Genomic DNA, 17,983 nt, shown 5'->3' with positions numbered 1-17,983 from the left:
GCTTAACATGATATTCTCCAACTCCATCCATTTACCTGAAAATGCCATAACTTCATTCTTCTTTAAGGCTGAGAAATATCCCATTGTGCATATATACCTCATTTTCTTTATCCATTCATCTGTTGAAGGACACTTAGGTAGTTTCCATAGCTTAGCTATTGTGAATTAAGCTGCCATAAACATTGATGTGGCTGCGTCACTGTAGTATGCTATTTTTATGTCCTTTGGATATAGACAGAAAGAAACACATTTTTATGTGATTGCTAATTAACGAGTGTCTAAGCCTTGTGCTGAAATAGCTTGCAAGGCCGACATGGAGAATCTAGGACTTCCTTTCCCACCAGTCCCGTGGACTTGACGCCCTATACATCTGTCCCAACTGAAACAATTCAAATTCTGGCAAGCATGTCTTCTTCAGCCCATGAAGGATTAATGACCACAGGAATTCTCCTCTCACCATAAACGACTAGAAAAGTGAAAAAAATATATAAAACAACTGTATTCCAATATTGTACAACAGGGAGCACAGGATGGTAATCTTGAAAGAAGAAAAACAAATAACGCAAGCCCTGAAATTGCCCCTGCTCACTGCCCCGAGGCACCTTCCAGGTCATAGAGCAGGAGGGGGAAGCCAAACAACCCAGAGGTGCAGCCAAGTTGACTCAGATCCAAGGTCAAAAATTCACAAAAAACAAACACGGCAAATTGCTCTTCCTCGCTGGTTCACTTCAACACGTCACAAGTAGCAATCCACTTCCACTGACCCCTCTAAGAAGAGAATGCTTTAGCATTCATTTATTCAGTAAATATTTATTATGTGATAAAACATGCATGTCTAACCATATATTTTTTAAAGAAAAGCATGTGCTAGTCATCTTTTATAGATACAATTTCTGTGCCCAGGCCCAATTCTAAGCCAGTATAAATATCACAGGTGGCCCCAGAGGAAATGAAATCAAACTCTTAGGATGTTTTCTTCCCATATAACCAGCCCCAGAGAACTGCCAATCTGTATTGTTCTATAAATAATTACAAGAGAGAGACACAGAGAAAGAGAGAAGGGTCCAAGTTCAGAGAAGCAAGGATTTCTATTCTTTATGGGTCGAAGTATGAGAGAAGTGAAAAATACACAGAGAGAGTTCTAGAAATCTGCAAAGATAACTGTTGGAGGACTGAGTCTATATTTGCACATGTAAAGAATGAAATTCCGTAGAGGCAAGGAAAGAGTCACTAGAAAGAAGCAGGCAGAGTCATTCGAAAGGTTCTCATGGAGTTGGAAAGAGTTCACATCTCCACCAGCCAGGGTGGAGAGAGCATGGCATACCAGGCAGAGTCCATAGAAGAATGACGTCTCAGTAATGGGGGAACATGAACCACAGAATAAAATTCATTCTGGACTTGCTGTAATGAAGCTCAGAAGGACACAAAGGGATCAAACTGAATGGTAAGTAATTTAAACACAGACCAAAACAAGACCTAATAATCTTTAAAGGAATCCAACTGAATCAGACATTCAACCATGTAAAATACATAATTCAACCAGTCAAAATGACTAGGGTTGCAGGTCAAAGAAATACAAATAAAGAACTACATTGAGGATGCCTCTCACTCCAGTTAGAATGGCAATTATCAAGAATACAAATAAAAATATATGCTAGTAAGGATACAGGGAAATACAAACTCTTACATATTGTTGGCAGAAATGTAAATTATTATAGCCAATATGGAAATCAGTATGGCATTTCCTTAAAAAGCTAAAAATAAAACTACCTTATGATCTAGCTACACCATTCCTTGGTATTTGTCCAAAAGACATAAAGTTAGTGTACTTCAGAGATACAATGTATACCCATATTTATCTCAGCACAATCCACTATAGCCAAGTTATAGAATCAGCCTAGGTGTCCACTGACAGATGAATGAATAAAGAAAATATGGTATATATTCACAAGGGAATTTTATTCAGCCTTAATGAAAAGCAAAATTACATCACTTGCTGTAAAATGAATGGAACTAGAAACCATAATTTTGAGCCAAATGTCCAACTCAGAGAGAAAAGTATCACGTGTTTTATCTCATATGTTGAAGGGGGGGAAACAGAGACAAAAAGGGGTGCCACTAAAGCAGAAGGAAGACCATTAGGGAAGAGGAAGGCAGCGAGGGGCGGAGGGAAAAAGGGGTGGGGAAGGTCCTGGCAAATGGAATTAATTATATTATAGTTTTATGTCTACATGAATATGCCACAGTGAAACCCACCATTCTGTATAAATCACGTGCACCAATAAAAATGAAAAAAAAACCCACAAACACAATGAATTACTCAGCTTGCAAACGAGCAAGAAAATACAATCCAAAACTAGAACAACTGGTTCACAGAAACAGGCTCAGAAATAACAGTGATGGTTGGGATCAGCAGTAAGGGTATGAAAGCAGCTATTATAAACACTATAAATATGTTCAAGAATCTAAAGGAAAATATAAGCAAAATTAAGAGAGAACTAGACTATTTAAAAGATCCAGTGACATCCACCTACCTGTTCTGGGGTCCATTCTGTCTGCTGGCTCAAAGAAGCCACAGTGTCTATGGAGCTGAGGTCCAGCTGCTCCAGCTCACTCACATTAAGAGCCAGGGCAATGCGTCCCAGGGAGACGATGTGGTGTTCTCTCCAAAAAGAAGGGAGGTTCCAAACCTTTGAATGGAGAGGAAAAAAACTTTGACAAACAGTAATGACAGCATTTGTTGAGGTCTAATTGTTATGTCCCTGTAAAAATCATTTGTTGAAACCTAATTCTCAATGTGACAGTATTAGAAGGTGGGACCTGTGAGCAGGGACTAGGTCATAAGAGCTTCACCCTCACAAATGGGTTCATGCCCTTAGAAAAGACACCTCAGAGCGCTAGATAGCCCTTTCCACTGAGTGAGGCTGGCGAGAGCAAAGGCCGTCTATGAGGAACAAGCCCTTGCTAGAGACTCTGAATGTTCTAGTGCCTTGATATTAGAATTCCCAGCTCCCAGACTGTGAAAAATAAACTTCTGGTTTTTGTAAGTTATCCTGTATATTTTCTTATAGCAGCCTGAGCAAACTAAGATGGTATATTTTAAATACACATAGGGTCTCTTTTTTGCAGGGGGGTATCAGGGATTGAACTCAGGGGCACTCGACCACTGAATCACATCCCCAGCCCTAGTCTGTATTATTATTTTAGAAATGGGGTCTCACTGAGTTGCTTAGCATCTTGCTTTTTGCTGAGGCTGGTTTTGAACTTGTGATCCTCCTGCTCTCAGCCTCCCAAACCTCTGGGATTACAGGCTTATACCACCTTGACCGGCCTAGGGTCTCTTTAATATATAAATCTCTTACAAATCATGACCACATTTTTGTTTTCTTTTTTTAAAAAAAAAAGACATTAACAGGAGATTCACAGAAGAAGAAAACATATGAGAAGAAGTTTATTCTCTGTCATGAATGAAAAAATGCTCATTTAAAATAATTAAAGAAGGCCATGTTGCCTCATTATGTTGACAAGGAATGTAAAGAATGGTGGTCTCTGACGTTGTGAAGACATGAGGCAAAAGATGCCCTTGTTTGTTGTTAACTGAGAATATAAATTAGTACATAATTTTGAAAGGGTAATTTGACTATGTGGATCAAAAGCTTTTTAGATACTTACACTCTTTCTCCAAGAAATTCATCCTCTGGGAATTTAGCCCAAAAGAAATATGAGATAAGTACCCAAAGACATTACAAAGAAGCACCTTAAGGCTTTAAAAATATAATCTAGGGGCTGAGGATATAGCTCAGTTGGTAGGGTGCTTGCCTTGCATGCACAGGGCCCTGGATTCGATTCAATTCAAAATATACATATATGTATATATATATACAATCTTAAAGACTAACAATTAGATAAATAAAAAAGGCCAGCCATAAAATGAAATATTATATAGCTATATAAAATACTGATATAGATTTATATATCTAATATGGTAAAGTAAGCACTGTTGAATGTTGAAAGTTATTGAACAGTGTGTATGATGCCATTTTTTATAACATCTATATGTGAATAAAGTCAGTTCTCTGCATCTGCATGTTTTGCAATCTGTAGGTTCAACAAATCATGATCAAAAATACAGGATGCAGGAGCAGGATGCAGTGGTGCACACCTGTTATCCCAGCAATGAGAAGCTGAGGCAGGAGGATTGCAAGCTCTAGGCCAGCCCCAGCAACTCAGTGAGACCCTATCTTTAAAAAAAATAAAAATAAAAAGGGACTTAGTGTGTAGCTCAGTAGTAAAGCATCCCTGGGTTCAATGCTCAGTACCAGGAAAAAAAAAAACTTCAAAAAAAAGTGCATCTGGGGTTGGGGATGTGGCTCGTTGTAGGGCACTTGCCTAACTTGCACGATGCCCTGGGTTCAATCCCTGGCACTGCAAAAAAAAAAAAAATTGTATCTATATTGAACATGTACAGACTTATTTTCTTGTCATTATTCCCTAAACAATATAGTATAGCAACTATTTAAATTGTATTGGGAATTGTAGGTTATATATAAAAACTGTGCTGTTTTATATAAAGAAGTTGATCATCCATGGATTGGTATTTGTGGGGGTCCTGGAATCAGTACCCCTTGGATACTAAAGAAACATGGGTATGAAATCTACAACTCTATTTTATATGCATGCACAAATCTGAGAAGCTTCAGATGAATATACCCAAATATCACCCTTGTTTATCCTGGAGTAAAGATTATGACTGATTTTCTGTTTAAATATTTTCTGACTTTTCTACCATAAACTCGGATTTCTTGTTTAAAAAGAATTGTAAATATAATTTTAAGTGATGTGATGTTTTTAACCCCATGAGAGTAACTAAATATTCATAACGATCCCAACAGCTAACTTGAGCTACTCAAAGGGAACTTTTTAAAGATGGCCAACTACTTCCTGCTCTCTTTTCTTACTCCTTCCTGCTGTTCTCAGGTGAGTCTGGAACAGATGCTGAGAAAACCTGCTGCAGGCAGCAGTTGGGGCTCTCCCAGTGGAGGAAGAAAAGGCAGAATCCCTGGAAAGAGTTTTGGACAGGACACGCACAGAAGTTGATTTACTGAACAGCCACAAGATGCCAAGAGGCATCTCAGTCCATTCTCTGTCGATGCCCTAAGAGGGAAGAACTAGAAGTTTCCCCTTTTCTCAAATGAGGAGATCACAACTGCCTCACTGAGCAGAGGCAGTGAAATTCCAACAAGATCATGTAGGTGCAAATTCCCCCAAGGAGGGTGTCTAGGTATAGAAATGCAGCAAGGCCAGAATTTGGTGGTGACTGTCCTTCACTTGAGCCTCCTCCCTGTGGGGCGGTTTACCTGAATCACCTTCTCCTTCAGCGTCAACAGCTGAGGCTGGCTGAAACCCTTGACAGCCCCCAGCAGCTCCACGCTCCTGATGAAAGTGTCTTCTTCCATACAAAGGAGGTTCTCGGGGGCCCAGCAGGCGTTGGCCTCGGCCAACTTAAAGATGTCATCAGAGGAGGGAGCTGTGACTCCTTGGCAACCTGAAGAATGGGGAGATGCAGGGAAGGATGGGGTGGGGAAGAGAAATTCAGGAAATGCTAGTCAGTTTCCCTACTGAATAAGCGTCTTCACCAGTTCCATTCTTTCCCAAGAGGCAGGAGAGTGGGGAGGCTGAGCTGGGGCCCAGAGCCCAGCTGAAATCCCACTTCTGCCATTTTTTGATAACTATCTGTAGCCAAATCTTGGAGACGCCAGCATTTTGCACATCCACATGGGCAAAGAAACAGCTTTACAACGTCACAACTGGACTGCAAACCCCTGGAGGGCAATAGGAGCTGGTAAACAGATCTGATTTCAGGTTCAGATCCAAAGCCATTTAACCCCTCTGTTCTTCCATTTCCTTGTCTATAAAATGGGAATAAAATCACTTTGTAAGATGGTTAAGAAAACTGCGAGTGTTACTATATAGAAAGCACTTAGAAGCACACAGAAGGTGTTTAGTAAATGTTAGACATTTTTATCATTTATGTTACCTACCTGACCCCCTACATATTTGAGTTTGCAACCCAGCATTAAGGGTTCCATGGTAATTAAAAAGGAGACTTTCTATCCAAATGAGAGGGTGATTTTCTATCCATAAAAATCATAGTGGGAGCTGTGGCCTTCTAATCCCAAGAAGGAAGAGAAATGGACCCATTGCATTTTCCTCGACAACAGGAGAAACCCATCCATTTCAGTCCTTGAATAGTTGAGGTTTGCATAGACAAACTAGTTACCTACTAATGCACAAATGAGATATTGTCCTTCCTGGCTTCAGTATGCCCAGACTGGGAGGAAGTGCAAGGCCCTTTAAGAGCAGTCCTGGATCTTTTTGTTTTAGCAGCTGACCACTACTCATGCTGACTATTCACCAGCACTACCAGAGGCCAGAGTATTTCCCAAGCTCTGTAGTCACTCCCTTCTCACTGCATTTTTTAATATGAACTCTCTGGACTCCAATCAAGAGGCCAAACTAGACCAGATCAATGGTGTCATTTGTGATCCTCAACATCTTTATTACAACATACTTTTAGGGGACTAAAGACCCACCTCTCCTGAATTCCCAGGATTAATGACAGCACAGAATTAGAGAAAAATAGAAGGGATGAATGGTACAGCAGGGACTTGGTCTTATCACAGCTGTGTGTCTAGGGCTTAGAATAGAGCCTAGCACATAGTAGATGCTCAGCCAGTATTTGGAGAATGAATGAACACACACACAAATTAACTCAAATTAAGCAAAGTAGTAATCCTGCTAATTTATTGATGACTAAAATCACAGTGGCGGATTCCCAAGATGGCCGAGAATAGAGTGCATCACACCCCGTGTACCGCGCCACTGCGCAGGTGAATAACGAGTTATAACGACAAAAAAAACTATCTTGTTAGGAACTTACAGCAAAATGGGGGTGCACCGAAACCTAGAGGAAGGATTTCCAGCACCGAGGTCTGGTAATTGAGTCTCATACATGAGCCAACTGTGCGACTGGAGATCCGGGCTGACTGATCCGTGCAGCCCGCCCCGAAGCTACAGACGGTGGGGAGCTGCCGAGAAGCGACCAGCAAGCAGGGAGAAACGTTGCTGCAGATTCTGTGGAATCCTGCCGCCTGAGCACTCACGGAGCCCCGGGCTGAGTTCGGGATTTCAGACGGGGAAAGAAATGGGACAGTTCTATCCCCCACAACGGAAACTCCACCAAGGAAACCGGCAGCCACCATCTTGGAGAGCTGAAGTAACCACCGCCACTCTCCGACAGATTGCAACAATAAAACAGGTGCGTGTTACTCAGCTCATCTCCCATACAGCGGGGAATTCGCATAAAATCTCTCCTAGGCTCTCTGGGGGAGGGATTATCAGAGCAAGCCTGCATAAAGACGGGGAAAACTAGAGACACCCGACCTTCAACTCCCCCTCCCATTGTATTGCCAGCGCGGGGGGAGGGGCAAGCGGAAAAAATCAAAACAATAGAGTGCCAGGGTTCTCAACAGCCACCCTCCACGCCCAACAAACGGCAGGCCCAGAGTACAGTTTGAACTGCCGAGAGGCATCACTCAGGGGAAATCTGGTCTAGCAGGAGAAACCAGGACTAGCAGGAGAAACCAGGGGACTAGAGGCCAGGCCCTCGCGACTGGGCGGCTGGAGAACGCACACCCGCTGGCGGAACTCCACCCACTGCCTGCACGACTGGGCGGCTGGAGTCTGCCCCCCGCCGGCGACCAACCGCTCGACTGGGCAGCTAGAGATCGCCTGCCCACCAGCGACAGCCGGCCCATTGCCACTGCGACTGGGCGGCTAGAGATCGCCCGCCCGCCGGCGACCGATCATACGCCTGCTGCCTGCGCAACTGGGCGGCTGGAAACCGGCCGCCCGCTGGCGACCGACCCTGCGAGTGGGCGGCTAGAGATCACCCGCCCACCGGCAACAGCCCACCCGCTGTCCGCGCGACTGGGCGGCTGGAGACTGCCCGCCCGCCGGCAACCGATCGCCCACTGGCTGCCAGCGCGACTGGGTGGCTGGAGACCGCCTGGCCGCCGGTGTCCGGGAGCTGAAACCAACCAGAGACAGTCCAGTCCCACCCCCACATTTGGACACCCCGGCAAGGAGCCTGGGGCCTGCCATAGCAGAGAGGTGACGTCACTGGAGCTTGGCCGTCAGAATTCCTTCCCAGCGGAATCCACTTTAGCAGGCATAGTCTACCAACACAAAGGATAGACAACAGAGATATAAAAAACCAAAACAAATTTATAGAAGAGAGCAGAAACACAGCAATCAAATAGAGCTGGAAAGTAACGTGAAAATCATGGAAAAAAAACAAGGGAAAAAAGGAGTACAAACAATGCAGGACAACTTAAATCTACAGGAGGACCTAGAAGCATCAGAAACAGGGATAGGGAAAGAACTCAAGGCATACCTAACTCAGATGGAAAGGAATATTAGAGAACGACATGAGACAGCAAGTCCAAGCAATAAAAGTATATTTTGAAAATGAATTAAATAAACAAATTCAAATGGCAAAGAACGAGCTTTACCAGGAGATAGAGATCTTAAAAAAAAAATCAAACAGTAATCCTAGAAATGCAGGAAACTATAAACCAAATTAAAAACTCAAACGAGAGTATTACAAATAGACTAGATCAAGTAGAAGTCAGAACATCAGATAATGAAGACAAAGTTTATCAACTTGAAAAGAATATAGTCAACACAGAAAAGATGCTTAAATCCCATGAGCAGTCTATTCAAGAGATATGGGATGTCATAAAAAAAAACAAACTTGAGAGTCATCGGGATAGAAGAAGGCATAGAGAATCAAACCAAAGGAATGGACAACCTATTAAATGAAATAATTCTAGAAAACTTCCCAGAGATGAAAGATGGAATGGATTGCCAAATCCTGGAAGCCTACAGGACCCCAAACATTCAAAGCCGTAACAGACCAACTCCAAGACATATAATTATGAAGATAGCCAACATACAGAACAAGGAGAGAATATTAAATATTAAAAGAAAGGAGGCAGATTACATTCAGGGGTAAACCAATTAGGTTAACGACTGATTTTTCATCACAGACTTTGAAAGCGAGAAGATCCTGGAACAATGTATTTCAAATGCTGAAAAATAATGGATTCCAACCAAGAATACTATATCCAACAAAACTAAGCTTCAGATTTGACAATGAAATTAAAATCTTTCACGATAAACAAAAGCTAAAAGAATTCGCAGCCAGAAAACCAGCACTGCAAAGCATTTTGAGCAAAATACTACAAGAAGAGGAATTGAAAAATAGTGCCCAAAACTAACAGCAGGAGGTATCTCAGCAAAGGGGGAGGAAAATAACCAAAAAGTAAAAACTAGCCAAACTAAAATAAATAAATAAATAAACATGACTGGAAGTACAAATCATATTTCAATTGTAACCTTAAATGTTAATGGCCTAAACTCACCAATCAAGAGACCTAGGCTAGTAACCTGGATCAAAAAAAAATCCAACAATATGCTGCCTTCAGGAGACTCATATGATAGGAAAAGACATACACAGGCTGAAGGTAAAAGGTTGGGAAAAATAATACCACTCACATGGCCCTCGGAAGCAAGCAGGAGTGGCCATACTCATATCGAATAAAATCAACTTCAAACCTAAGTTAATCAAAAGGGATAAAGAAGGACACTATATACTGTTAAAAGGAACCATCCACCAACAAGACATAACAATCATCAATTTGTATGCACCCAACAATGGAGCTGCAACGTTCATAAAACAAACTCTCCTCAAGTTCAAGAGTCAAATAGACTACAACACAATAATTATGGGTGACTTCAACACACCGCTCTCACCATTAGACAGATCCTCTAGAAAAAAGCTGAATAAAGAAACTATTGAACTCAATAGCACAATCAATAACCTAGACTTAACCGACATATATAGAATATATCAACCATCATCAAGTGGATACACGTTCTTCTCAGCAGCACATGGATCCTACTCAAAGATAGACCATATATTATACCATAGGGCAACTCTTAGTAAATATAAAGGTGTGGAGATAATACCATGCACCATATCTGATCATAATGGAATGAAACTGGAAATCAATGATAAAAGAAGGAAGGAAAAATCCTACATCACATGGAAAATGAACAATATGTTACTGAATGATCAATGGGTTACAGAAGACATAAAGGAGGAGATAAAAAAAATTCTTAGAGACAAATGACAATACAGACACAACATACCGGAATCTATGGGACACAATGAAAGCAGTTTTAAGAGGGAAATTCATTTCTTGGAGTTCTTTCCTCAAAAAAAGAAAAAACCAACAAATAAATGAACTCACACTACACCTCAAAAACCTAGAAAAGGAAGAGCAAAACAACAGCAAATGTAGTAGAAGACAAGAAATAATTAAAATTAGAGCAGAAATCAACGAAATTGAAACAAAAAACAAACATTGAAAAAATTAAAAGTTGGTTCTTTGAAAAAATAAATAAGATCGACAGGCCCTTAGCCATGCTAACGAAGAGAAGAAGAGAGAGAACTCAAATTACTAATATACGGGATGAAAAAGGCAATATCACAACAGACACTACAGAAATACAGAAGATAATTAGAAAGTATTTTGAAACCCTATATTCCAATAAAATAGAAGATAGTGAAGATATCGATAAATTTCTTAAGTCATACCATCTGCCCAGATTGAGTCAGGAAGACACACACAATTTAAACAGACCAATAACAAAGGAAGAAATTGAAGAAGCCATCAAAAGACTACCAACCAAAAAAAGCCCTGGACCAGATGGGTATACAGCAGAGTTTTACAAAACCTTCAAAGAAGAATTAATACCAATACTTTTCAAGCTATTTCAAGAAATAGAAAAAGAAGGAGCTCTTCCAAATTCATTCTATGAGGCCAACATCACCCTGATCCCGAAACCAGACAAAGACACTTCAAAGAAAGAAAACTACAGGCCAATATCTCTAATGAACTTGGATGCAAAAATTCTCAATAAAATCCTGGCGAATCGAATACAAAAGCATATCAAAAAAATTGTGCACCATGATCAAGTAGGATTCGTCCCTGGGATGCAAGGCTGGTTCAATATACGGAAATCAATAAATGTTATTCACCACATCAATAGACTTAAAGACAAGAACCATATGATCATCTCGATAGATGCAGAAAAATCATTTGACAAAGTACAGCATCCCTTTATGTTCAAAACACTAGAAAAACTAGGGATAACAGGAACTTACCTCAACATTGTAAAAGCTATATATGCTAAACCTCAGGCTAGCATCATCCTAAATGGAGAAAAACTGAAGGCATTCCCTCTAAAATCTGGAACAAGACAGGGATGCCCTCTATCACCACTTCTATTCAATTTAGTTCTTGAAATACTAGCCAGAGCAATTAGACAGACGAAAGAAATTAAAGGCATAAAAATAGGAAAAGAAGAACTTAAATTATCGCTATTTGCGGATGACATGATAATATATTTAACAGACCCAAAAGGGTCTACAAAGAAGCTGCTAGAGTTAATAAATGAATTCAGCAAAGTGGCAGGTTATAAAATCAACACGCATAAATCAAAGGCATTCCTGTATATCAGCAACAAAACTTCTGAAATGGAAATGAAGAAAACCACTCCATTCACAATATCCTCAAAGAAAATAAAATACTTGGGAATCAACCTAACAAAAGAGGTGAAAGATTTATACAATGAAAACTACAGAACCCTAAAGAGAGAGAGATAGAAGAAGATCTTAGAAGATGGAAAAATGTACCCTGTTCATGGATAGGCAGAACTAACATCAACAAAATGGCGATATTACCCAAAGTTCTCTACAGGTTTAATGCGATGCCAATTAAAATCCCAACGGCATTTCTTATAGAAATAGATAAAGCAATCATGAAATTCATATGGAAAAACAAAAGACCCAGAATAGCAAAAGCAATTCTAAGCAGGAAGTGTGAATCTGGAGGTATAGCGATACCAGATTTCAAACTGTACTACAAAACAATAGTAACAAAAACAGCGTGGTACTGGTACCAAAACAGGCAGGTGGACCAATGGTACAGAATAGAGGACACAGAAACCAATCCACAAAATTACAACTTTCTTATATTTGATAAAGGGGCTAAAAGCATGCAATGGAGGAAGGATAGCATCTTCAACAAATGGTGCTGGGAAAATTGGAAATCCATATGCAACAAAATGAAACTGAATCCCTTTCTCTTGCCATGCACAAAAGTTAACTCAAAATGGATCAAGGAGCTAGATATCAAATCAGAGACACTGTGTCTGATAGAAGAAAAAGTTGGCTATGATCTACATACTGTGGGGTCGGGCTCCAAATTCCTTAATAGGATGCCCATAGCCCAAGAGTTAATAACTAGAATCAACAAATGGGACTTACTTAAACTAAAAAGTTTTTTCTCAGCAAGAGAAACAATAAGAGAGGTAAATAGAGAGCCTACATCCTGGGAACAAATCTTTACCCCTCACCCTTCAGATAGAGCCCTAATATCCAGAATATACAAAGAACTCAAAAAATTAAACAATAAGATAACAAATAACCCAATCAACAAATGGGCCAAGGACCTGAACAGACACTTCACAGAGGACATACAATCAATCAACAAGTACATGAAAAAATGCTCACCATCTCTAGCAGTCAGAGAAATGCAAATCAAAACCACCCTAAGATACCATCTCACTCCAGTAAGATTGGCAGCCATTATGAAGTCCAACAACAACAAGTGTAGGCGAGGATGTGGGGAAAAGGGTACACTTGTACACTGCTGGTGGGACTGCAAATTGGTAAGGCCAATTTGGAAAGCAGTATGGAGATACCTGGGAAAGCTGGGAATGGATCCACCATTTGACCCAGCTATCGCCCTCCTCGGACTATTCCCTGAGGATCTTAAAAGAGCGTACTATAGGGATACTGCCGAATCAATGATCATAGTGGCACAATTCACAATAGCTAGACTGTGGAACCAACCTAGATGCCCCTCAATAGATGAATGGATAAAAAAAATGTGGCATCTATACACAATGGAGTACTACGCAGCACTAAAAAATGACAAAATCATAGAATTTGCAGGGAAATGGATGGCATTAGAGCAGATTATGCTAAGCGAAGCTAGCCAATCCTTAAAAAACAAATGCCAAATGTCTTCTTTGATATAAAGAGAGCAACTAAGAACAGAACAGGGAGGAAGAGCATGAGGAAAAGATTAACATTAAACAAAGACAAGTGGGGGGAGAGAAAGGGAGAGAGAAGGGAAAGCATATGGAAATGGTAGGAGACCCTCAATGTTACACAAAATTACATAGAAGAGGTTGAGAGGGGAAAGGGGGGGAAACAAGGGAAAGAAGTGAACAACAGCAGATGAGGTAGAGAGGGATGATGGGAGGGGAGGGGAGGGGGATAGTAGGGGATAGGAAAGGTAGCAGAATACAACAGTCACTAATATGCCATTATGTAAAAACGTGAGTGTGTAACCGATGTGATTCTGCAATTTGTATTTGGGATAAAAATGGGAGTTCATAACCCAATTGAGTCAAATGTATGAAAGATGATATATCATGAGCTTTGTAATGTTTTGAACAACCAATAAAAAAATATTAAAAAAATAAAATAAAATCACAGTGGCAATTAATACCAAGAATTAACTAAGAAAACCCTGTCTATGTACTGGTAGAAGCTTCCTCCCCAGGTATGGAAAGACTTGCTTCCCACAGACCACAGTAAGAGTCATGTGATATATGACTCCAAGATGGCCAGCTCTGAGGGCAGCAGAAGCTAGCAGTCAACACCACCAGCTCTGGACACAAGTCCAAGAGTCGCCACTTACTAACTATGTGACTTTGGCAAAGTTCCTGAATGTCTCTGAACCCCAGTTTCCCTCCTCAAGAGAATGGGAGAATCATGGTGCCCACCTCACAGAATAGAAATGAGAACAAGACAGTGCATATGGGGAGAAGATAACCTACAGTGGATCAAATCAGATGGGGATCTTTCTTTGCTTGATACCCCAGGATTCCTCTACCTGGAGCAAAAGCCAAAGTCCTTAGGGTTTCCTTCCTCAGGCCCTATCTGCGTGGCCTGTTCCTCCAATGACATGGGCTTCTCACTACCCATCCCTCTCCCACTCCCATTGTATTCTCTCTGTCTGGAAAACTTATAGAAAATAGAAGGCAGTAAAACACCATGTCCTCGAATGCCCTTTTCTAATCTCCAAAACCTAGCCAAGTTACAGGAACAATGAGAGCAAGCCTGAGCAGGAATGTTTTGAAGGACACTGTCTGTCTCTAATGCACACTGGGAACCAGGGAAAGTCAGCATTATCTGTAGAAAGCTGCTGTCTTGCATGTACAACAGGACAGTTGCTCCTTGAGATGCTGGTCATGCAGGCAGACTAAGCAAGCTAATAATGCTGGTGATGTCACTGCTCCTGCAGCCTGACATATAAAGCCTCTCTCTCAGGAATGACTTGTGGGGAACTGGGGGTTCTACGGAACTTGTCCAGCCAGCTGCTACTAGACAAAATGCCTTGAGGCAGAGGAGGCACCTTGGCAAAGAGGTGAAGGGAGCAGGTGCTACCTGTTCAGCCTGTCAACACTGGACCTTTCCCATAAGCATTTCTCAATGAAGCCTTAAGCCTCATACACCATCTCTGGGTGTTTCCTTTGGTCTCTAGGCAACCGGGCTGTGAACATGACAATCAATGTGGTCCACTCCCACATCCCCCTGGGTCTTCATTCAAACATCACCGTCTGGATCTGACCTTCCTTAATGGTTCTCTTCCACATTATGATCTCTCACTGACATGGGTCCCCAGCCACCAAGCCATGCAGCCAGCCCACTGGTCCCTGCTGAGAAGTAGCAAGGGAGTGGCGAAGCAGCAGAGTGGCAGCTGGGGTGGACTGAAGCCCAGGCAGGAAGCAGGGGCTGCCATGAGTAGCCTGCCATGGTGGCCTGAGGGGCAGTGGTCTAGTGCTGAGGTGAGCCAGGGCAAGCGGACCCGGATCCGTCACCCTGCCGCAACCCATCCTGCACACAGTGGGGATGCCCACTGCAGAGGCGCACTGCAGAGCTGCAGCTCCAGACACCCCAGGCAGCATGCGCAACTCCATGACTCCAACTTCCGCTTTCTGAAGCAGGGAGGAAATTGAAGTAAGGCAAACCCGAATGGGATTGGGGCTGACCAATAGCGTTACTTTTCCAAACCCTAATTACCATAAGTTTGGACCAATAGCATTAGTACTTTTCCAAACCATAATTAGCATAAGCTTGGACCACTAACAGTGACCCAGGTGCTACTTAAACCCCTAGACTAGCATACTTGGTCAGAGAAAAGCCACTGTTGGGTCCCCTCTTACACCACAAGAGTTCAATAAATCCTACTCCCACGCTCACTCATCATGGTCCATGGGTTTCATTCTTGGAATTCACAAGACAAGAACCCACGAGGAAGAAATCCACAGAGAGCTGCTGGGTCTATTGCATCACTGGAGGGAACGGCCCACCATTAAGAGCCGTGGCACTTCTTGACTGCAGAGGTTGGCACCTTAGGCAGACCCCACCCACCAACAAAAGTGGGGAGATGAGTTTCATCTCAAAACTTCAGTTTCATCAGGCGTGGAGGCACATGCCTGTAATCCCAGCAGCTCAGGAGGCCTAGGCAAGAGGATCGTGAGTTGCCACCCTCAGCTACAGTGAGGCGTTTAGCAACTCAGTGAGACCCTGTCCCTAAATAAAATACAAAAACAGGGCTGGGGATGTGGCTCAGTGGTCAAGTGCCCCCTGAATTCAATCCCCAGTACCCACACCCTCAAAAAATACTCCACTTTCAATACTGAACACTCCCAGACCCTTCCCTGCTTTACCTTCCTTCTTGGTACTTATCACTGTACAACATTCTACATATTTTACTTATGTATGGAATTAATTGTCTGGCTATGCCCCATTTGAAAATAAGCTTTGTGAGGACCGGGAATTTTTCTCTTCATCACATAATCAGCTTTCAATAAGTATTTGTTGGATGAAAGCAAGCAAGGACTGACTGTGAACTATGATTATTACAATTATTACTGGGTTTGACTGACTTTTGTCTCTTCGTGCCTAGCACAAGGATGTACTTAGCAGGTACACAGTGCAGATAATAAAAATGTCTAATATTTTTGAGCCTTTCCTATACGCCGGATTTAAACCTGTTAATCTTCACAATAATCCAATGAGGTGCAGGGTTTTCTTTACCCTCACTTTAATAGAGGATGAAAACTGAGGCACAGAGAGGTCAAAGAGATTACCCAAAGTCGCACAGCCAGTAAATGACTGCCCCCATCACTGCAGTATTTAGCTGCTGAACCATGTTGGTCTTTTAAGCCAATCCTATTGAAATGTGTCTTACACACATCCACCCATTACACCTACTATCTTGGTAAGGAGTGTGGAATATGATTTCAAATGACTTTACAAAGGTGTGGTTCTTTGGCCTGTGGATTTTTGCCTTCTGGTACTTTTCAAATATTTAATTCAGTCTTCTGGACAAGGAGCTCTTTAAATGTCAGGGACCCTGGCACAGGATCAGATACCCCAGAAGCACTCACCAGGGGTGGGGTCCAAACTGGGGCTCTCATCACTACTGTTCCGAACAGATTCAAAGACAGCCCAGAGGAATTCTTTAGGGAGCAGAGTCCCCGCCATCTTGAAAGCTGTTTGTTGAAGGATATCAGGAAACTGTGTGTGTTAAAAAGAACAAATAGTTAAAGCACATTAGACATATCTAAGTCAGAGTGTTGTGCTCAAATTCAGGACCCCCAAAGACCACCAGAGACCCAAGATCGATGTAAGCAGCAAAGAGGTGTTTATTGCGAGCTAGCTCGGTCCTCCGCGTGCACACAGCAACTGGTGACGCTGAGAGGCCCCGAGCCCAGGGTTTGCAGCAGTTTTATAAATTCTTTGGAGAAGGCAGGGACCTCACATACATCATAGCATCTCTTAGCAAATCATCACACACGGCGGGAAAATAAAATAACAACTCTAAAACATGATTAGCACATTCACTGGCGGGAACAAGTTGGGTAGGGGTGATTGGTCAGTATTCGTTTGAACTGATTGGTTTAAGCCACGAGGGGTGTACGTGCTGAACTACATGGTTTCCCAACAAGTTATCAACCACCATAAACTGGGAGGGTCATCTGGCATCCCAGGTATTTCCCTGTCTCATGCTGATTGGTGGCTGCTAGGGGGTTGCTATGGATCCCCACCTAGCCTGACTGAGTCAGGGACACCTGGTGCAGCATGTTATTTGTTATTTGTAGATAAACAACTTAGCAGGGTGGGAATGTGCTTAGGAGTGCTCTGTGGGTCTTTCCAAGGACAAAGGTGATGTCCCTTCCTTGGACAGGCTTTGCTCTGAGATAGAGGCTGGTTTTTCAAGAGCTTAAACCACAATGCTGCCTAATGCCTCAGGTTATTTATTTGTTTTTCTCTTTAGGGCAGCTTCTCATATCAGTTTAATCTCTAGCCCAACTAACATGGTTCATATAACAATCTAGCCCAACTAACATGGTCCAACTAACAATCCTAAAAAAAGATACCCAACCTCCACATTAACCAACGTCACTTTTCATCTATCAGATTGTCAAAAATAAAATAAAGTGATAATACTTAATGCTGGCTAAGATGTAGGAGACGTGCACTCCTGTTTTTCTGTGGGACTGTTACATGGTGCCTCATTATCAGAGCAATCTGATAATGTCTACAAAAAAAAATGTGGGTGCTCCTCCTCTTTTTTCAGGCTAATATTAAAAACTTTATGTTTTTCATAAAAAGGAGGTACAGAAGGGCTGCCTCTGGGTTTTGGGTGGAGATTAGCAGTGAGGGAGCTTGGTGCCCATGAACAAGGTATCATTTCCCATCCAGAACTAT

General features: G+C 42.0%; 1 protein-coding gene across 1 annotated transcript in view; it reads right to left on the bottom strand.

The window, feature by feature from the left end:
* Positions 1-17,983, bottom strand: part of OTOA (otoancorin) — an 82,219-nt gene that overhangs the window by 12,653 nt on the left and 51,583 nt on the right. The window contains exons 22-24 of the mRNA XM_081298339.1: positions 16,660-16,789; positions 5,358-5,545; positions 2,535-2,690 (exon numbers count right to left, since the gene is read on the bottom strand). Coding sequence (XP_081154465.1) covers positions 2,535-2,690; positions 5,358-5,545; positions 16,660-16,789 — 474 coding nt within the window. The remainder of the gene's footprint in view (positions 1-2,534; positions 2,691-5,357; positions 5,546-16,659; positions 16,790-17,983) is intronic.

This window comes from Spermophilus citellus (assembly GCF_964194105.1).
Source record: "Spermophilus citellus genome assembly, chromosome: 6".
Lineage (NCBI taxonomy): Eukaryota > Metazoa > Chordata > Mammalia > Rodentia > Sciuridae > Spermophilus > Spermophilus citellus.
This window is presented reverse-complemented; position numbering and strand designations above follow the sequence as displayed.